The sequence below is a fragment of the Chionomys nivalis genome, chromosome 3, assembly GCF_950005125.1.
Source record: "Chionomys nivalis chromosome 3, mChiNiv1.1, whole genome shotgun sequence".
NCBI classification, from domain to species: domain Eukaryota; kingdom Metazoa; phylum Chordata; class Mammalia; order Rodentia; family Cricetidae; genus Chionomys; species Chionomys nivalis.
Genome location: NC_080088.1, coordinates 87966194 through 87988780, shown reverse-complemented (window position 1 = coordinate 87988780; position 22587 = coordinate 87966194). Strand labels below are relative to the sequence as shown.

General features: G+C 39.1%; 1 protein-coding gene across 1 annotated transcript in view; it reads right to left on the bottom strand.

Moving 5' to 3' along the window:
• Window positions 1-5518: 5518 nt before the first annotated feature.
• Window positions 5519-22587, bottom strand: part of LOC130870861 (cytochrome P450 3A11-like) — a 33866-nt gene continuing 16797 nt past the window's right edge. Inside the window, exons 8-13 of the mRNA XM_057763767.1 lie at window positions 19333-19460; window positions 18173-18242; window positions 11079-11239; window positions 10101-10327; window positions 8486-8648; window positions 5519-5722 (exon numbers count right to left, since the gene is read on the bottom strand). Of these exons, the coding sequence (XP_057619750.1) occupies window positions 5627-5722; window positions 8486-8648; window positions 10101-10327; window positions 11079-11239; window positions 18173-18242; window positions 19333-19460 (845 nt within the window). The 3' untranslated portion in view covers window positions 5519-5626. The remainder of the gene's footprint in view (window positions 5723-8485; window positions 8649-10100; window positions 10328-11078; window positions 11240-18172; window positions 18243-19332; window positions 19461-22587) is intronic.

Below are 22587 nucleotides of genomic sequence, written 5' to 3'. Positions count from 1 at the left end.
GACTTTTGGTAAAGATTAATTAAGGCTCTGAACATAGGAGTAACAGACCCAGAAGTTATATGAATAGTTCTTGAATCGCTGGTTTTTGAAAATGCAAACTTAGAATGCAAAAAGACAAGTGGGCCTTTAAGGTCTAGATTAATGGATTCAGCATACCATGAATTTTCAGACATTTAACTATGATGATGAATTTTGGTTAGGGGAAGTGATTTCCAAAACAATGAGGGGACATCAACCTGCCAAATGTTTTAATTGTGGTAAATTAGGACATCTGAAAATGGATTGCAGGAAAAGAATTTCTAGGAATAATACCTCATCTGGGAATGGCCAGAATAAGAAACCTTGGCCTTCAGGTATATGTAGGAGGTGTGGTAAAGGATGACATTGGACCAATAAATGCAGATCAACAACAGACAGACAAGGCAACCCGATACCTTCGGGAAACTCCCTGAAGGGGTTCTCACAGGCCCCCAAGCCAAAAATGGCCCAGTCATTCTCAGTAACCATGGAGGACATGTCATACCAAGAAAATTGAAAACTCTAGAACCTTCTGTGCAAGAGTATAAGGTTCTAAATGATTGTTCAAATTTGGAGGATAAGTCAGAAATTCAAATAGGAAATAAGAAGCATATATTTTGGCAAACCTCTATAAATGATCAGAGACCAAAGCTGAGAGTACATATAAATGGAATTGTGATTGTTGAGTGGATGTGAGTATCATCACTCCAGAATCTTGGCATCCAAATTGGCCTCTTCAAGAGGCAGATGTTCAATTACTAGGAATTGGAACCATATCTCAAGTTAAACAAAGCACGAGATGGGTTGACTGTATTGGGCCAGAAGATCAAAGAGGAAAGCTAATATGTAGCTGATGTTGCAATAAATTTATGGGGCCATGATGTGCTACAGCAATGGAATACCCAGATTAACATTCCTGAAGTACCAGGAACTCATAATTCTGGGAAGGATGTAATAAGGTACTATGCACAAAGGTCACCAGCCATTCAGGCTGTACAAGAACATAAAGCAACTAACAAACCTTTAGAGGTACCAACAACCCTACCTTTAAGATGGCTAACTGAGAAGCCAATATGGGTAAAGCAATGGCCTCTAGCTGAAGATAAATTGCAGGCTTTAGAACAATTGGTACAGGAGCAATTAGATGCTCGACATATTGAGGAGTCAACTAGGTCTTAGAATTCTCCTGTGTTTGTTGTAAAAAAGAAATCTGGTAAATGGGGAATGATGACAGATCTAAGGGCTGTCAACAAGGTAACTCAACCGATGGGCCCTCTACAGCCTAGAATTCCTCTGACTTTTCTGTTACCAAAAGGATGGTCTCTTATAGTTACTGATTTAAAGGATTGCTTCTTCACTATATCTTTACAAGAAAAGAATAGAGAAAAATTTGCCTTCACAGTGCCTACTTACAATAATGCTCAGCCTAACTAGGAGATACCAGTGGACTATCCTCCCACAGAGGATGCTCAATAGCCGAAACCTGTGTTAATACTTTGTGAGTCAACTGTTGGAAATAATACATAGGCTATTCCCTAAGGCTATAATTTACCATTACATGGATGACATTTTGCTATCTGATTCAAGCATAGATACTTTAGAAAGAATGAGGAAATATAGTTTTGCCTAAATGGGGATTAAAAATTGCTCTTGAAAAGATTCAAAGAGATTTTGTTAATTACCTAGGTTACATAATATGTTTACAGAAAATTAGAACACAAAAGGTACAAATTAGGAGAGACTGATTATAGACTCTTAATGACTTTCAAAGATTGTTAGGAGACATCTCCAGTCTATGACCAGCTGTTGGAATAACACCTGATTTAATAATTCATTTAAACAAAACCTTAGATGGTGATAAAGATTTGAATCGTCCCAGAGAATTAACAGCTGAAACAGAAAAGGAATTGACAATGGTTGAGGAAAAATTACAGAAGGAACATGTGGATAGAGTGAATCCAAATCTTAGTTGTATTCTAGTCATATTGCCTTCCAGAATTTCTCCTACAGGAATTTTAATGCAGAGGGAAGATATTTTAGATGGATCTTTTTACCACAGAAACCAAGTAAAAAATTAAAACGTTATGTGGAAAAGGTCTCTGAATAAATTATAAAAGGTAAACTGAGGCTTAATCAACTGGCAGGTATAGATCAAGCAGAAATTATAGTGCCTTTCACTACTGGTGAAATAAAAAAGTTAATTTTAAAGAACCTCTTTATATAGTTACTGATTCACAATATGCAGAAAGAGTTATCTTGCATATTGAAACCACTGAATTTATACAAGATAATACAGAATTGATTTCATTGTTTATCCAGGTACAAGACATAATCAGAAGTAGGCTTTGTTTTATGTACACAACACACATCTGATCCCATACGAGTATGCCAGGTCCTCTAGCACAAGGTAATGCAGAAATTGATTAATTATTGATTGGAAGCATGTTACAGGTCTCAGAATTTCACAAAAAAAAATCACAACAGTAGCAAAGTTTTAAAGAAAGAGTTTTGTATTTCATGACAACAACTAAGTAGACGATAAAGAGATGGCCTACTTGCTCTTTCTATAACCAAACACCACTACATGCAGGGATTAACTCGAAGGGTATTCAAAGAAATGAAATTTTGCAGAATTTGGAATATTAAAATATGTACATCACACCCTTGATACTTATTCAGGCTTTCAATGGGCAACTGCTTTAAGCTCAGAAAAAGCTGATTCAGTAATCACAGATTTATTAGAAGTTATGGCCATCATGGGTATACCTGCACAAATTAAAACAAATAATGGTCCAGCTTATGCCTCTAGGAAAATGAAATGTTTTTTTGCTTAAATATTAAGCATTTTACAGGTATACCACACAATCTTACAGGTCAAGCAGTCATAAAAAGATTAAGTTGAACTATAAAGGATATGTTAAACACACAGAAAGGGGTGGAAAATACCCCCATAAATAGATTACGTAATGCCTTATTAACCTTGAATTTTCTTAACACTAATAAGAAAGAAACAACAGCAGCAGAAAGACATTGGATAATGGAAAAGTCCGCTGAACTAAATCAACCAGTTTATTTCAAGGATGTGCTGACCTCACAATGGAAGCCAGGAGATGTGTTGTGTTGGGGAACGGTTTTTGCTCTTATTTCCAAAGAAGAATAAAAATTGTGGATATTATCAAAATTAATAAAGGTTTGGTTTGAAGAGGAGAAACCTCTTAGAAGGAGAAATGACAACTCATCCACAATGATGATATTCCTACAGGTGGTAAGAAAACATATAGAAGGGGGGGCAGGGTTCTGTTCTTATCCCTGCAGGAAAACACTCATCTTCAAAATATTCAAGGGACCATGTATATTTGAATACTGACAGATGGGAATAATTACTACCCAATATGGATCACCAAGAAAATTGAATAGGTTCCATAAGTAACAATGTGTGTGTGTGTGTACATATATATACCTTTTTATTTATATTCATAAGTATATAGAGCTGGTTTTGGAGTTGAAAATCTGGCTCAGTTCCTCTCTAATTCCAAGCCTGTTGTTAAGAGAAAAACCCAGAGTTTCTGTCTCATGTCAAGAGTCATGATATAGGACAGAAGGCAATAAGAATTTAGAAAATATCTTTGCTTTTCTTCATATCTATCATGCCTTTCATTGAATATATATGTCTGTTTATGTCTATATAATTACTGTTCAAGTTTTCCAGAATGAATAATGAATTTTCCTACAGTAATCTTTGAAGTTTCCAGGAAGAAGATGGGGACCCATAACAACAACTCCACCTGGTTGATATGATGTCATGATACTGATAGCGCCGCTACAAGACCTGTTTTGGGTACCAGCTGCACAAGATGGTTTCTACTTGGTTAGCTGAAATGGTGTACATCTTTTACAACATTCTGGACAGACCTCCACAAAATACTCAGAGACTATTTGCAGTCCTACCAGACATGAATCTTGAAATTTAATCATCATTTTACTTTCACAGGATCCCCTAGAAAGAACGTTGCCCCCATGACAGCTGGAAGTAATTTTAGAGGACAATGTCCCTTCTCCCAGCAAAGTTTGTCCTCAGGTTTAGGGACATCATTTAGGGGTTGATTATAATTGATATATGGTTGAGAGTTGGGGGAGGAATTTTATTAACTCAGGGATCTTTTTGAAAAAAAAGAGAAAAAATTGGATAATGGGATAACAGATTGGTATTTGTGAATTATTATTTATAGACAATTACATTGGCATAGATTCTTGTATATGAATACAAAGTTAAATTATATTGAATATTGTATCTACACATGCTTCTACCTCTGTTTAAAACATATATATATATATTTACCATATTGCAGTGTACATTTCTACCTCTGATCAAGATATTTGTACATTGTTTACATTTGGAGGTCATTGTCCTCATTTATTGCATAGTTGTTTACTGTCTTAGTCTTTAAGTTAGATAGGTATTATGAATTATAGAGCAATAGTCATCTATGTTTGTCATATTTATAGTTATACTAATTAGGTTTTTTAGGTACATAAAGATTATATTCCATATAAATAGATAATCTTCAGCCTCTTCAAAGAGCTGTAGAAAATGGCATATAATCTAACTCATAGTTATGTGGTAGTGAGACACAATCACTCCTGGCAGCACCGATCTATTCCCAAGAGACTGTTGAGGATCCCAGATATTCCACTTGGAGCTTGTCTTCTTCTTGGCAAAACCAGCCTCTGGGCAAGAAACTGCCCATACCTCAACTACTGACAAAATACATAGCAGAACTGTCAAATCTTGCTAAGACAGGGTAAGATGGTTTTGAAAAAAATCTTGCCTTTAAAAATAATCTGTCAGTTATTCTAGGCCTTAGCCAAAGTTGGTTGCCTCAACGCTGCAAATGTGACTTTGGGTGATTACCCAGGTAGTCAGTTGTCTCTGTGATTTGTTGCATGTTTTGGAAGTTGTTTGATTGCCCTTCCTAATTACTCAATTAACGTTTCCCTTCTCAGAACTTCGATGGGGTAGAAGACTAGATAAATGTAGTTGCTTTCCTCTCATGACTTGTCCAAGTTATTTATTATACAAGACTTAAGCTAGTTAGAATAGGATATTTGCTCTTATTGTATATAATTTTGTAGTAGATTTGGAACTCTCTTACTTAAACAAAAGAGGGAGGTGCTGCAGGAGCTCCTTCTGCTCCTTTAGCCAATAGCCTTTAAGATACCAGCCCACTTGGGCGTGGTCTCTTTGGCTTGAAAAAGCAGTGGTAGCCATGTGCTCTCTCTCTTGCTTCAGACTCCACTTCTGACTACCAGACTCTTTTCCTGGTCATGCAGGGGGCTGTTGTCCAGGATGGTAATCTGTAAGTTTTCCCCTTTAAATAAATTACCCTTCTATTAATCATAATTCCAAAGTGGTGTGGGATTGTTTTGTGACTTTCTCCTTTATTTTGACAATGAGAAAGCTCAATGGATGTACTGAATCCTTAACCATGCACCAAGTCCAGTTGATTAATCATCATCTTCATCTGTGTTTTATTCATAAGTAAATTAAAGATTCCAATGTTCTTGGACACCACCTGAAGAGGAACACTGCAGACTCCTTGAGGGGAAGTCACGCTCCAGTTATGAGCACATCCCGTGGTACAACCTTTAGAACAATGGGTTTTTCTGGTTTAAGAAGTGGTTTTCTGTGTAATTTCAAGGGAATCTGCAACCATGGAAAAAAATATTGAGAATCAATGAGTGAGCCAACAACAATCCATATTGAAAAGTAAGAACCATTCCGAATGATGTTTTGAAGGTACATCTAAGCTGCATTTGAGGTCATATGCTTGGACTTCCTTATCTCCAAGCTGTGTCCATTAGATGGTGAAAAACATGCTTCCAAATATGCATAAGGCAATATATTTATTGAGACTCTATGGTAATCAGGGACTGAGATGAGGCCATGCTTATTTATGTTATTTCAGTTCTATACTACTTTAGAGTAAAACTGTTAAAATTTTTAAACTTTAATTTTTGCTTTGTTTTATTTTTTTTCAAAACAGGGTGTCACTCTGTACCCGAGTCTGCCCTGCATCTCATTATGTAGACCAGGCAGGCCTTGAAGTCACAGAGATGAGTTCTGCCCGTGAGTGCTGGCATTAAATACATGAGCCACTAAGCCTGGCCAATTTTACATATTTGAGCCTGATTCTTAGTTACTATGTCATATTGTTCTTTTTTAAGTCCTGAAAAGTTCTTTTTGATTTGTTGATATTTGCAAACTAACCCTGAGAGGTTTCATTTCCACTCTATGAACAGTCCTCACAGCCTAGATCATATGTCACTAGTACAGTTGTGTCCATTCAGATAAGTCTTTAAGAGGACAGATATTTGCTTGCTTTCCTAGCATCTATTACGGCTTTCAAAGATGGGATAAATGAAGAATTCTGAGTCCTCCTGTGTTTTCAGTGGTGCTTTGGTCCTATGCTATTCAGAGACAGAGGGTAGCAGGGGAATAATGTTTTGTTTACAAGAGAAGGGAGGGGAACAAAGTTGTCATGGAGATAGAGATGAGTCAAATTTAAGATGACTGGAGCTTGCCAGAGCATCTGCCTTTGAAAGATGTTCCATTGGCTTCCAAAACTTGAACTTTGCTTTGTCTGTCTATATCTCTGTACATGCTTATGATTTAAATGCTTTAGGGAGAAAGTAGTAAAATAAGTGAGGTTGTGGGTTGACAAATCTACATAACTTCCTTAAACCACAAATCAAAGAACAAATATTTCCATCCATCTATTCGTTCAATAAAACTAATTGACAAAGAGAAGCCACATTTTAAATACACAAATCTCTTAAGTTTTTGCCATACCTTTGCATGAAACAGGAAGAAATTGTTCAGGAAATGCAAATGCTTTCTCTAAATGTCCTATCACATTCTTTTAAAATTTTAAGTAGTATACATATGTTTTCCATGGAGGAATAAAAAAGAGATGTACATAAAATTTATACACAAGTGTTATCTGTTATTTTAAAATTAGTTTTGATGTTTTTATGAAAGAATATTAAAATTGTAAGCTCTATTTCAAAACATTTACCAAAGGCTTTCAATGCACACATTCTCCACAAAGGATCATTGGAGTTTGTGGAAGGAATGATATGAGGTGGTATAGGAAAGATACAGAATATCCTTCAATACTGAGAGAAAAAGCACAACCAAACTGGAGGCTTTAATGACAAAGTATTAGCACAGGTGATAAATACAGCCTACAGAAGTCAAAAGTAGAATATAAAGCACATGAGGAAATACATCCAAGAAGAAGATTCATTTGCAGAATTAACAAGAACTTGAATATGAGAGAAGAATATGGAGGAAAAAAGAATACATTGCTTATGGAAACATGGCAGATGTTTGTTTCTGGTGCAGAGTTCCTGAGAAGTGAGGCAGAACCAGCAATATGTCCCATAAGGTTGAAAATCATCCATAACCATCAACTTTGTTAAGATTTATTTTTTATTGTATGTGTAGGAATGTTTTACCTGCACATGTGTTTGTATACCACATATGTGCAGTCTCAGTGGAAGCCAGAAAAGAACACAAGCAGCCATGGAAGTGGATTTACAAATGGTTGTTAGCCAACCTGCGGGTACTGGGAAGTGAACTCAGGTACTTTGTAAGAGCAGCTAGTACTCTTAACCACTGAGCCATCACTTGAGCCCTAACATTTATGTTTTACAATAATGATTCTCAACTTAGCATCACATGGAAAGCCAGAGATGGGCTTTTAAAGCCACGCTCTGGTAAATTATTTTAGGATTTCAGACATGATCTCCAGGAATCATGAATTTCTGTTTTTGCTTTTGATATGGGGTATTCTGTAGCTCCTGCTGGCTTCAAATTCACTATGTAGCCAAGGATTACTTGAATTTTTGATCATCTTGCCTTGTCCTTTTGAGTACAGGGATTTCAGGTAAGTATGCTTCCCCAGAGCTGCTTCATGCATTTCTGGGGATGGGAACCAGGGCTTTGTGCATACTAGGTAAGTACTTTGCCATTTGAGAAACACATATGAGTTGTAAAGCTCCTCAGTGATTCTAATGCAAGCCAGTAGATGACAGGACTGTCAGAGAAGAGCTTCTGTGAGTTCTGGAAGAATAGTGCATCACCCAACAAACATGAAGTTATGATCACTGAATTGCTTTATAGTACATGGCATACCAATTTTCAGTGGACATGACTGGATCTACAAATAGAATGCACATAATCCTGTCGTACTGCCTGCACTAACTCTTCATAATGCTACAGTTGTACTCTATACTGACACAGCACCAGAGGCCCCTCAATTCTTCCCTGAATACAAATAACTCATTAGGCCATAAAAAGAGTTAGCAAACATCAAACAAGCAGATTCGATTTTATACACAGAAACTTTGATTGAAAAATGTCTTCCATAAAACATTATTTACAGAGAAAGTTTTTTCCCCTTACCTGTGTTTCCTTACAAGGCTGGAAGGAGAAATTCTGCAGGAGTTTAGTGAGAGCAAGTTTCATGTTCATGAGAGCAAACCTCATACCAATGCAGTTCCTGGGTCCATACCCAAAGGGCATGTACACATAAGGATTGATGCTGCCCTTGTTCTCCTTGCTGAACCTGGAGACACACAGTAATGTCAAGTTAGCAAAGGATAGAAGCATAAGATCTACATACATGAATTTACCTTTAGACATCTAACCAGTACCATACAGGTAGATTAGGAAGGTTTCACTGAACTGATTCCAGGTATTTGGCTCTGAGAATTGTACACTAAAAGTCCTTTCTGTCCCCCTTGCCCTAAAAAAGTTTCCGTATCTGAGATAAGACAAATGCTTTAGACAGAAAATGTATCCTATGTGCCCACTAGTGTTATGTGGTAGGGATAATGAACCACTATCTGATTGGATCAGAGTTCCAATTTCCAGTGGTATTTAATGCCTGATACTGTAAATCTAGAGGTTATATGCACTAGGGTTGAATGTACTACTGTTGTTTTGCTAAGTGGACATGGTATCAAACTGTCTTCTGAATATACATGTTTATTCACAAAAACTAGTGCTGCTATTAGACTTGGTCAGAGAAGCTTCTGATTGCAGTGGAGACAGTTAACACAGAGACTCATAACTGCTCAAAATGCTGAGAATGAGTGATGGTGGAGTGCTCAGTGTTTAATGGGACATCTGTATCATCCCCTCCAAGGCTCAAGAACATCTCAGAAGACAGGACAGAATGACATAAGAGCCAGGGAATTAAAGGGGTACTGTGAAACACTATCTTCTGGACCTGACACAGCCATTGTACTCACGAATTCGTAGCAACTGTGGTTGCCTACACAAGGCTAGACCATGTTGACACACTCCATCAAGGATTGGGGAGGGAACTGGTGAAACATCACCTCTGTGAAGAGCTGTTGACAACTAATGGTTCCTGGGGTAAGGGGCTATTCTTTTTTATGGTGTAGCCTTGGTGATTTGTCCGTTCTGCAGTAAATTACTCCTAGACCTGCACTTATGCAAGCAACCCTAATTAAAATCACGATTCACAAGACAACAGGATGACATGAATAGAGGAGGAAGACTTGATGGGGACAAGCAGGGATTCAACAAGTGTGCAAGGGAGAAGTGATAGGAGGCGAAAATGACAAAAATACCTTATACATACATGCAATTGTCAAAGAATAAAAAATAACCAACATACTCTTTATATACATGCTATTGTCAAAGAATAAAAGCAAATGGGGGAATACATGTCTTAAAAGTCTCTTCAAGATAATGCTGGGTTCCATCTCTGAAAAGCATGTGTCAGTTAGACTGAAGGAAAGCGGGTTCCTGCCTCACACTTAAGTTGGTCATTTGTTACTTGATGAAGGAGGATGAAAACACTGTATTTAAATTCTCATTTTTTCCTCCCATCTCTCTTCCCCTTTCCCTTTTCCCCTTTTTTGTCATCCTCTTCACAGAATGCAAATGGATACTAAATCCCATTTAGATCATCTTTTCATAAGAGACACTATAGTATATACAGCCCAGCACAGTTAATAGTGGGTTCCAACTTCTGGAATTCTAGTACCTTTCAGGGCGGAATTCTTCAGGCTCTGGCCAGTACTGTGGGTCACGATGAAGAGAAAAAATTGGTATTATTACTACTGACCCCTTGGGAATAAACACACCACCCATTTCCATATCTTGTTTACAGATTCTCTCAAGTCTGTCAGAAATTGAGTATAATCTGAGGGTTTCACTCAGCACCATGTCGAGGTATTCCATCTCCATCACTTTATCATAGCTGGGAGGTGCCTGGGAAGAAAGAAAAAAGGTTTGTTCTGAGATTTTAGATTACCTTTCAATTGATCTGTATTGTACTATTGAGTTCTCGGTAGTGCAAAGTTGAGCCAAGCATTGCAAAGGTCATAGGCACTTATAATACATTTTAAAGAATTTTAAAATTGTTTTATTTTATGAGTGTAGCTGTTTTGCCTACATATGTGTATGTGTGCCACATAAGCACAATGTCCACAGAAGTCAGGAGAGGGCATCAGGTCCCTTGTGACTGACATTATATACAGTCGAGGGTTGCCATTTGGGTACTGGGAATCAAACCTAGATGGATTTTCTGAAAGAGCAGCCAACGCTCTTAACCATTGAGCTAGCTATCCAGTCTCTTACAGAATGGTTAGAATAACTATCACTTGGGCTTTAAAGATATCTCAATTTATGAATTGTCTAGTATGCAATCCTGAGTTCAGATACATATCATTCATAAAGCCAGACATAATGGCTAACATCTATAATCCCAGCAGGGTAGGGGAAGGGGCAGAGACAGGGCATGCCTGGTGATCCTTTCCAGACTGCCTAACCAATTTGATGATCTCCAGATTCAGTGAGAATACTTGTGTCAAAAACCATGGTGGAGAGCGATTTAGAAAAATATCCAGTGCAGGTCTATGATCTATGCATATACACCACACACACACACGCACACACACACCACTTTTTGTGAAAAGAAGGTATGTCTTTTTCCCTTCTATTCCAAGCACCGTCCATTCACCTTATTGGGCAGAGCCACATCGATCTCCTCCTGCAGTTTCTTCTGGATATCAGGGTGAGTAGCCAGTAAATACAGGGCAAAGGCAAGGGTGCTGCTGGTGGTTTCATAGCCACCAAAAATAAAAATAATTGACTGGGCCATGATTTCTGCGTCAGACAGAACTGAAAGTAAGAAAACATTTCAGGAAAGTCAGGTCAGGGTGTACCAACACAGAAGAGATAAGGAGATAATCAAACAAGGCTCCTGTTTCGCTAGAGAGAAGTATGGAGAAGTCCCTCAGTCACCCTGGGACCGTTATCACTTTGACATCCATGTGACAGCCAGAGAAGGAAAAGTTTGCTTCAGTCAGGATTCTCCCAAGGTCTATGCTATGTTCCTCCTCAGTGGGCAGTTTCAAGACACGTAGCATATTCTGTTTTTTAAGATTTATTTTTATTTTTTATTTACATATATTTGTGTCTGTCTGGGAGTTTTGGTTGACTTTCTACTGAGTCTTTATTGTACTCTTGAGTTGTCAGTAGATGCAAAGTTGAACTTAGCATAACAAAGGATCTAGGCATTTACAACATATTTTAATGAATTTTTAAGTTGTTTTAGTTTATGTGTGTAGGTGTTTTGCCTACATATATGTTTTTGTATGTGTATTTGTGTCTGTGGATGGGCGCCATGTGTGTATTTGGTATGGCTATGGTGTCCAGGAGAGAGCATCTGATTCCCTAGACATGGAGTTTTAGAAAATTGTGAGCTTTCAGAGGCAGGTGCTGGGAACTGAACTTCAGTCCTTTGCCAGAGGTTAAGAATTTTAATTAATTAATTAATTAAACATTTCCACCTCCTCCCATTTCCCTCCCACTCCCCCCACTCCCCCTTACCTCCCTCTACAGTCCTAAAAGAAGTCAGGGTGTCCTGCCCTGTGGGAAGTACAAGGCCCTCCTACCTCCATCCAGGTCTAGGAAGGTATGTATCAAACAGACTAGGCTTCCAAAAAGCCAATACATGCAGTAGAATCAAAACCTGGTGTCATTATCATTGGCTTCTGGGTCAGCCCTCATTGTCAGCTACATTCAGAGTCCAGTTTGATCACATTCTTGTTCATTCCCAGTCCAGCTGGCTTTGATGAGCTCCCATTAGATCAGTCCCACCATATCCGTGGGTGGACACACCCCTCACGGTCCTGACTTCCTTGCTCCTATTCTTCCTCTTTCTGTTCAACTAGACCTTGGGAGCTCAGTCCAATGCTCCGCTGTGGGTCTCTGTCTCTATCTCTATCCATCACCAGATGAAGGTTCTATGGTGATATGTAAGATATTCATCAGTGTCGATATGGGAGAAGGCCAGTTTAGGCACCCTCTCCACTGCTGCCCAAGGACCTAGCTGGGGAAATCCCCTTGGACACCTGGGAACCCCACTAGAGCCAAGTCTCTTGCCAACCCTACAATGGCTCCCTTAATTAAGATATCTTCTTCCCTGCTCCCATATCTACCCTTCCTCCATATCAACCATCCCATTCCCCTAAGCTCTCCCAAATCCTCCCCTTCTCCCTTCTCTCTCCCCATCTCTTTTTCCCCCAACCCACCTCCACCCCCATGCTCCCAACTTCTGCCCAGCGATCTTGTCTACTTCCAATATCCAGGAGGGTAAATGTATGTTTTTCTTTGGGTTCACCTTCTTATTTGGCTTCTCTAGGATCATGAGTTATAGGCTCAATGTCCTTTATTTATGGCCTGAATCCACTTATGAGTGAGTACATATCATAATCTTCTTTTTGGGTCTGGGTTATCTCACTCAGTAAAGTGTTTTCTATTTCCATCCATTTGCATTCAAAATTCAAGATGTCATTGATTTTTTTTTTTACCTCTGAGTAGAACTCTAAAGTGTATATGTGCCACACCTTCTTTATCCATTCTTCCATTGAGGGGCACTTAGGCTGTTTCTAGGTTCTGGCTTTTACAAATAGTGCTGGTATGATCATAGTTGAACAAATGCTTTTGTAGTATGATTGGACACCTCTTGGGTATAATCCCAAGTGGAATTGCTGGATCCGGAGGTAGGTTGACTCCCAGTTTCCTGAGAAACTGCCACATTGATTTTACAAGTTTGCTTTCCCACCAGCAATCGATGAGTGTTCCCCTTACTCCACATCCTCCCCAGCATTGGCTACCATTGGTGTTTTTGATTTTAACCATTCTGACAGGTGTAAGGTGGTATCTCAAAGTTGTTTTCATTTGCATTTCCCTCATCGCTAAGGTAATTTTAATTCTTAACCTTTGGTAGGGGTTAAGAGTTTTAATTTTAATTTTATTTTTAATTATCTATCCAACCGGAAACAGTGGGACTGATCTAATGAGAACTCACTAAGGCCAACTGGACTGGGACTGAACGAATATGTGATCAAACCAGACTTTCTGAATGTGGCTGACAATGAGGGCGGACTGAGAAGCCAATGATTATGGCACTGGGTTTTGATTCTACTGCATGTACTGGCTTTTTGGGAGCCTAGCCTGTTTGAATGCATACCTTCCTAGACCTGGATGGAGGTGGGAGGGCCTTGGATTTCCCACAGGGCAGGGCATCCTGACTTATCTTAGACCTGGAGAGGGAGGGTAGTGGGGGAGTGGGAGGGAAATGGGAGGAGGAAATTTTTAATAAAAAAATAAAGAATTTTAATTTTAGTTCTTCACCTTTGGTAAAGGTTAAGAGTTTTAATTTTAATTATCCATTTATGTATGTGTACAAACATGTTTACAAGTGTCCATGAAGAGCAGAACATGGCATTGTAGTTTATATAGCTAGAGTTATACACAGTTGTAAACCTTTTTGCATGAGTGCTGTGACTCTGCTGTTGATAAAGTTTCTTTCCCAATTAGTGTAAGTCCTTGTTTCTAAATTGAAGCTGTACTATAAACCCACAATCAGTGGGTATTTTTAAAGTTAATATCTATTTTAGAACTTGAAAATGAAACCCCTCATCACATTCAGCTTTGAAGTCTGTATTTTTATAATAAAATGAACCAACTGTAAAAAAAAAAAAAGAAAATGAAACAGAAGGTCAGAGGATATGTATCTCAGTAAGTGGAGAGCTAGCCTGGCTTGGCATGAATAATGCCATGGGCTCAGTCCCCAGTACTGTATAAACTAGGCATGGTAGGACAGAAGTTAAATGGTCATTCTCACTATGAATGTGAGGTCAGCCTGGCCTACATGAGACCTGGTCTGAAAAGGAGCAGGACATATAGATCAATTTGAAGTTAGTTGATCACATGAAAGTGTTTAAAGTGGATAAACTGGAGAGAATTCCAAACAAAACACATGATGACTTTATAAAGCAAATTTGGGGACCTAGAAGATCCCTTTACATTAACTTCTGATGGACACATCTAGAATAAAGTCTGGAAATTAACAACCATGATAGTAATAATGCTTTTAAATTAAAACATAAACATAGTTGGGAGGCTAGAGGTATGGCTCAATAAGTGTGAGCACTTGTTGCACAAGCCTGAGAACCTCAGTTTGAATCTTCAGTCCCCATGTACAATGCCTGTGTGGTAACACACTCCTATAGCCCTAGCTCTGTGGATCATAGAGACCTCTGGGTGCCAGCATAGCTCCAGGTTCAATAAGAGTTTCCATCTGGAGGAAATAAGGCAGATAGTGATTGAGGAAGGTACTTTGTGCCTTCCTCTGAAATCCACAGAGATATAGGGGTGTAAGCATGAGCACACACTCATGCACACATACATATAGTATCCAAAGAAGATAAAAAGTAATTTTTAAGTATGTGGAAGAATGAAGAGAACCAGTGTGCTTATACAAAGATGCAATGTTTTTAACATACAAAGAGAAGTAAGCAATCACTATAGATTAAGGTAGAGAACACATGCACAGCAGGGGTTCCAAAAAACATAAGCACTATTTGTATACATGCCTTCTGAATGGATGTTTATATTTAGATGTCTGGGTCAAGTTCTCAGTCAATGTGCTGGGAAAGACAGAAGCAGCATCTGTGTAGAGCTAGGTGACACACAGAGGCCACTGAAGACTCCCTTCATGTTTGGAACAAATTTGTGCCCATGTGCATCTAGAAAATTCCACACTGATAATAGCCATGTCCTTCTTTCAGTAACCTGACAGAGGTATTCTTCTGCTAGCCACAAATAGCATAAAGTATCATGGGGGTAACTCTAACCAAGTAAGTGAAAGATCTATTTGACAAGAACTTTAAATCTTTGAAGAAAGAAATTGAAGAGGATACCAGAAAATGGAAGGATCTCCCATGCTCTTGGATTGGGAGGATCAACATAGTAAAAATGGCAATTCTACCAAAAACAATCTATAGATTCAATGCAATCCCCATCAAAATCCCAACAAAATTCTTCACAGACCTTGAGAGAACAATAATCAACTTTATATGGAAAAACAAAAAACCTAGGATAACCAAAACAATTCTATACAATAAAAGTACTTCTGGAGGCATTACTATCCTTTACTTCAAACTCTATTACAGAGATACAGTAATGAAAACAGCTTGGTATTGTCATAAAAAGAAAGATGTTGACCAATGGAATCAAATCCAAGACCCAGATATCAATCCATGAACCTATGAACACCTGTTTTTCGACAAAGGAGCTAAAATTACGCAATGGAAGAAAGAAAGCACCTTTAACAAATGGTGCTGGAATAACTGGATATCAACCTGTAGAAGAATGAAAATAGATCCATATCTATCACCATGCACAAAACTTAAGTCCAAAAGGATTAAAGACCTCCATATAAATCTGACCACACTGAACCTGATAGAAGAGAAGGTGGGAAGTAGTCTGCAACACATGGGCACAGGAGACCACTTTCTACATATAACCCCAGTAGCACAGACAATAAGAGCAACCATGAATAAATGGGACCTCCTGAAACTGAGAAACTTCTGTAATGCAAAGGACACTGCCATTAAGACAAAAAGGCAACCTACTGAATGGGAGAAGATCTTCACCAACCCCGCAACAGACAAAGGTCTGATCTCCAAAATATATAAAGAACTCAAGGCACTAGACATCAAAACTCTAATTAACCCATTAAAATAAAAGGGTACTGAACTGAACAGAGAATTCTCAACAGAAGTTCAAAAGGCCAAAAGACACTTAAGGTCATGCTCAACCTCCTTAGCGATCAGGGAAATGCAAATCAAAACAACTTTGAGATACTATCTTACATCTGTCAGAATGGCTAAAATCAAAAACACCAATGATAGCCAATGCTGGAGAGGATGTGGAGTAAGGGGAACACTCATCCATTGTAAACTTGTGTAACCACTTTAGAAATCAGTGTGACAATTTCTCAGGAAACTAGGAGTCAACCTACCTTAGGATCCAGCAATTCCACTCGGGATTATACCCAAGAGGTACCCAATCATACTACAAAAGCATTTGTTCAACTATGATCATACCAGCACTATTTGTAAAAGCCAGAACCTGGAAACAACCTAGGTGCTCCTCAATGGAAGAATGGATAAAGAAGGTGTGGCACATATACACTTTAGAGTTCTACTCAGAGGTAAAAAAAAAAAACAATGACATCTTGAATTTTGAATGCAAATGGATGGAAATAGAAAACACTTTACTGAGTGAGATAACCCAGACCCAAAAAATGATGGAGGTGGATCTTGTATTTATCTGTTGCTTTCATTGGTTAATTAATAAGGAAAACTGCTTGGCTCTGATAGGACAGAAAATTAGGTAGGCGGAGTAGACAGAACAAAATGCTGGGAGAAAGAAGCCGAGTCAGTGAGTCGCCATGATTCTCCCACTCCAGACAGACGCAGGCTAAGATCTTTCCTGGTAAGCCAGCTCGTGGTGCTACACAAAATATTAGAAATGGGTTAGATCAATATGTAAGAGCTAGCCAATAAGAGGCTGGAACTAATGGGCCAGGCAGTGATTAAAAGAATACAGATTCCATGTAATTATTTCGGGTAAAGCTAACCATGCGGGTGGCTGGGTGCTGGGAATGCAGCCAGCCGCTCCTATCACTACACAAAAAGATGAATATGGTATGTACTCAGTCATAAGTGAATGCAGGACACAAACAAAGGACATTGAGCCTATAATTCGTGATCGTAGAGAAGCTAAATAGGAAGGTGAACCCAAAGAAAAGCATATATTCATCTTCCTGGATAATGGAAGTAGACAAGATTGCCGGGCAGAAGTTGGGAGCACGCAGGTGGGGTGTGTTGGGGGGAAGGGGAGATGGGAAGAGAGAAGTGAGAAGAGGAGGATTGGGGAGAGCTTGGGGTAATGGGATGGTTGAGATGGAGGAAGGGTGGATATGGAAGCAGAGACGAAGATACCTTAATTAAGGGAGCCATTGTAGGGTTGGCAAAAGACTTGGATCTAGAGGGGTTCCCAGGTGTCCAAGGGGATGTCTCCAGCTAGGTCCTTGGGCAGCAGTGGAGAGAGTGCCTGAACTGGCCTTCTTCCATAGCCACACTGATGAATATCTTGCATATCACCATAGAACCTTCATCTGGTGATGGATGGCGATAGAGACAGAGACCCTCATTGGAGCACTGGGCTCAGCTTCCAAGGTCCAGATGAAGAGCAGAAGGAGGGAGAACATGAACAAGAAAGCCAGGACCGCAAGGGGTGCATTCACCCATGGAGACGGTGGGACTATTCTAATGGGAGCTCACCAAGGCCAGCTGGACTGGGACTGAAAGAGCATGTGATCAAACCAGACTCTCTGAATGTGGCTGACAATGAGGGCTCACTGAGAAGTCAATTATAATGGCACTGGATTTTGATTCTACTGCATGTACTGACTTTTGGGATCCTAGTCTGTTTGGATAGACACCTCCTAGACCTGGATGGAGGTGGGAGGGCCCTGGACTTCTACAGGGCAGGGTACCCTGACTTCTCTTAAGAGTGTAAAGGGAGGGGGAGGGTGGTGAAAGGGAGTGGGAGGGAAATGGGAGGAGTGGAGGAGGTTTAATTTTTAATAAGTAATTAAAATATAATAAAAAAGAAAACCTTCCCACTCATTTTCTGAGCGATGACCACTCACTGAGAACTTCCTTGTCCATAGACCAGGGAGTCCTTGGTTACCTTTATGAGACTCTTTGTCTTTGGAATTATTTTGAGTGTTCATCATCAGCTGAAGGAAATCCACTCTGTGCTGGAAGCAAAAGAGAAGTTGCAAAAATAGAAGGTCAATGGTAAGGTCAGAGGTGAGACGTAGATCAGGAGTGTAGAATCTCACCCTTCTTTCTGAGAATGTAGATTCCTTAAATTCACACGTGGTTAGTCTTGCTTGAGTTCTTAAAGAACAGATGGAACTGTAGCTGAACCCAGAAGCAATCTAGCTGATTTATAAACCACTTTACAATAAATTACAATAGATATAATTTTAAAAATAACATTGATTTTTTGAAAATGTTTTTGTAGGAGATGAAAATAGTATTTCTCTTGTTTTAATCATTTTTATCTGTTCTTAGAGATTTTCATAGATGTATACAATGAGATATGGTCATACCCACCCATCATTTCCTCCATTTGATTCTTCTAGATCCCTTGTAACCTTTCTTCTTCCAAACTTCATGACCTCTTCTTTTTATTTTTTTATTTTTTTTTTTGAATTTTTGAGACAGGGTTTCTCTGTTGCTTTTGGTTCCTGTCCTGGAACTAGCTCTTGTGGACCAGGCTGGCCTCAAACTCACAGAGATCCGCCTGCCTCTGCCTCCTGAGTGCTGGGATCAAAGGCGTGCGCCACCACCGCCCGGCCTTGACCACTTCTTTTTAATAACCCACTGAGTCCAAGTGCTGCCCATATGTCCCTATATGTGGGGTCATTCACTGGTGCAAAGGAAACCTATTGGTGGTTATACCCTTTCTCTACAGACATTAAGTCCCAACAGTTCCCACGGAGGTGCAGCATTTGGAGAGGTCCTTCCTCATCTATGTTGGTGATTTGGTGGTGTTAGCTTGTGCTGGTCCTGTGCCTTGCCATTTTTTCTTAATTTTAATCCTTACAAAGGGCACTCTTGATTTCATTTGTTTTGCTAAGGGTTAATTCCTGACTTATTCTCAATCAGTTTTTCAAACTTCCAAATTTTCCTCTCACAAAAATAAAAATATCCCTTTTCTCTCTCTAAATACAACCCTTTCTATCTACTTTTAGTGATAGATGAAGTGAAACACACAGCTCACATGTTCACAGCCCAACATATTACAAACACTGCACCTCTCAGGAGACCACCACTTTTTACCTTCTCATCAGAGTTCAGCCGGTTTTCCTTCATTCTATCCACAAATTTTTTGAAGAATGCTATCGAATCCTTTGGGTATCTGGAGACATTTAACATCTCATATATTGGTATAAGGAATGGAAAGAGTACTGGAAAGGATAGACAAATAATAAATTTTAGTGCAAATACAGGTTTCATGTAGTGAAATCATGAAACAATCCAAAGAATAAGTCATCAGTGTCTCAACCAAACCATTCTCTCTGTGACGTTGCTCACACTGGGTCACCATTATAATGCTCCTTCTGCATTGAGGAGTAGTGAAAGGAACAATTCTGACTCTTGGATTTAACTCTGCTCCTGTAGTTTGTGTGGATCCAAAATATAGACAGGTCCATTGACATGGTTCAAGAGCTAACAGGACCTGCAGAATAGCCTAACAACCTGAGTTTGATCCCTGCATCTCACACTGTGGAAGTAGAGAATCAACACATGCCATATAAACACCAAAGCACATGTCCACACACATAAACAAATAAATCAATAAATTTCTTTTTAAGCTAATAAATAAACAAGTAGATAAATAGGTTGATTTCTTATTAGCTTATAAGTAGTAAAGAAAGAACAGCCAAGATAGCATTTGTTTTTCAGCTGGCATGATACAAACAAAACTAGCACCAGAAAGGATATTTGGATAATCAGATGTCTGTGCAAATTAATTATACAAATATACTTATCATAAAATAATCTTACCAAATAACCATCAGTCCAAGAAGTCCAGCAGGATACTGGAAAATTTATTGAGATATAGTTTTGTGGCAGAGTACTTGCTTAGCATGTGTGAGATCTTGTGATCTTCTTCAAGTAGCAAAAGAATACAAAATGTCTTGAGAAAGTATGAAAAAAGATAAAGCAAGACCATATATTGAAAAGGTGCAGAGAGGCTTATGTTGTAGGATAATCTTTTTGTACACTGTGAAGATGTGTCTCTTCTGAGGCACTTTTTGATTGGCTTAATAAAGAACTGAATGGCCAATAGCTAGGCAGAACTTCCAGTAGGAGAGAGGCATCTGGGAAGAAGAGAGGTGTAATTCACCAGCAAGATGTGGGGGCAGAGGGTTGGAATTGGGAGTTAGATGTACATATGGAGCATAGGTAATGAACCATGTGGTAGAAGGTGGTTTAATAGAAATGGATTAATTTAAGTTATAAGAGCTAGTGGGAAACAAGCCTAAACTAAGGCCAAGCTTTCATAATTAATAAGAAGCCTCCATGTCATTATTTGTGTTCTGGCCGTCCAAATAAAATCCACGGGGATGCCCCCAGCTAGGTCCTTGGACAGCAGAGGAGAGGGTACCTGAATGGTCCTTGCCCCACTATCACGCTGATGATTATCTCAAATATCACCTTAGAATCTTTGTCCGGCGACGGATGGAGATAGAGACAGAGACCCTCATCAGAGAAACGACTGAGCTCCCAAGGTTCAGTTGAAAGGCAGAAGAAAGGAGAAGATGAGCAAAGAAGCAGGACCGCGAGGAGTTGCTCCACGAATTAAGGCAGTGGGTCTGTTCTAATGGGATCTCACCAAATCCAGCTGGACTGGGTGTGAATGAGCATGTGATCAAACCGAACTCTCTGATTGTGGCTGACAATGGGGGCTGACTGAGAAGCCGTTGATAAAGGCACTGGGACTTGTTTTTAAGCCATGTTCTGACTTTTTGGGACCCTAGTCTATATGGATGCATAGTTCCCTAGGCCTGGATGTAGGGGGGAGGGTCTTGGACTTCCTACAGGGCAGGGTTCCCTGCCTCTCTCAAGCAGGGTGGGAGAGGGAAGAGGGGGTGTGGGGGAGCGGGAGGGGATTGGGAGGAGGGAAGGAATGAAAATATTTGAATAGAAAGATTAAAAATAAATAAATATATAAAAAGAAAAAAAATCTAGGGAAAGGCCTACAGCCTTAATTTTTAAAAAAGATTTATTTATTTATTTTGTTTACAGTATTCTGTCTGCATGTGTGCCTGTAGGCCAGAAGAGGGCACTAGATTTCATTACAGATGGTTGTAAACCACCATGTGGTTGCTGGGAATTAAACTCAGGGCCTCTGGAAGAACAATCAGTGCTCTTAACCTCTAAGCCATCTTCCTAGCCCCACAGCCTTAATTTTTTAAATATCAAATATCTGACTTTACAGTGTAAAATAAAATTTTAAAACAACTAACTCCAGGGCAGGAGAGATGACTCATTGGTAAAATACTTGCTGTGCAAACACCGGATCTGAGTTTGATACCCAGCACCTCTGTAAAGCCAAGGTCAAAGACAGGTGACCAATCTCAGATACACAGGAAAATCACATTATCTCCCTCAGTTCCATAGTCTAGCCTATAATGAAAAATGCAAAAATGTGAAAGGTATAAGTGTGGATATGGGATAATGCTCAAAAGGAGACAAGGAGAGGATGATACTTGGTGTTGAGGATGGAATGTAGGGAAAAGGACACAAGAGCTGTGTATGGAAAAGTAATTGACAGAGAAAATATTAAAACCCCAAAAGAAGCACCACTGCTAACTGTACCCAGCACATACACAAAAAAATTACTACAGGGCCTGTAGAGATTGCTCAACAGTTAGAACTGGCTGCACTTGCAGAGGAACAAGATTTGATTCCCAACACCCATGTGGCTGCTCTTAACCATGCATAACTCCAATTCCAGGAGATTTAATTCCCTTTTATGGCCTTGGCAGGCCCTTAATTCATATGGTACACATATGTGTAGGTAAAACACCCAATCACATAAAATAAAAATAAATAAATCTTTAAAAAATGTTAGAACAATTCAGCTATGTGAGAGAGATGATCTAAAAGCAGACATTAATATATCTAGCTTAGTTTTTTAATTGCATTAGGACTAAGGAAATTGTAATCAAAACTACAGGTCCAGCCTGCAGCATATCCACTAAGCAGCAATGATCAAAGTCATAGGAGAGCCAAGTGTTGGGTGGGACATGGGGAACTTGGAACTCTCCTGCATTTCCAGAAGACATATAAAAAGCTGCATCTACCGTGGAAAACATATGTTTAGTTGTTTAATATATTAAAATGGAGTTACTTTGTAATGCAGAAATGACTGCATTCTGAATATATCCCAAAACAAATATTTAAATGTAACCTTGTATTGAAATGCTCATGGCAGCAAAATTCATGGCAAACATATAAAACTAACTTCAATGTCTATAAACTAATATAGAATATTACTCATTCATAGACATAGGAGACAGTTAC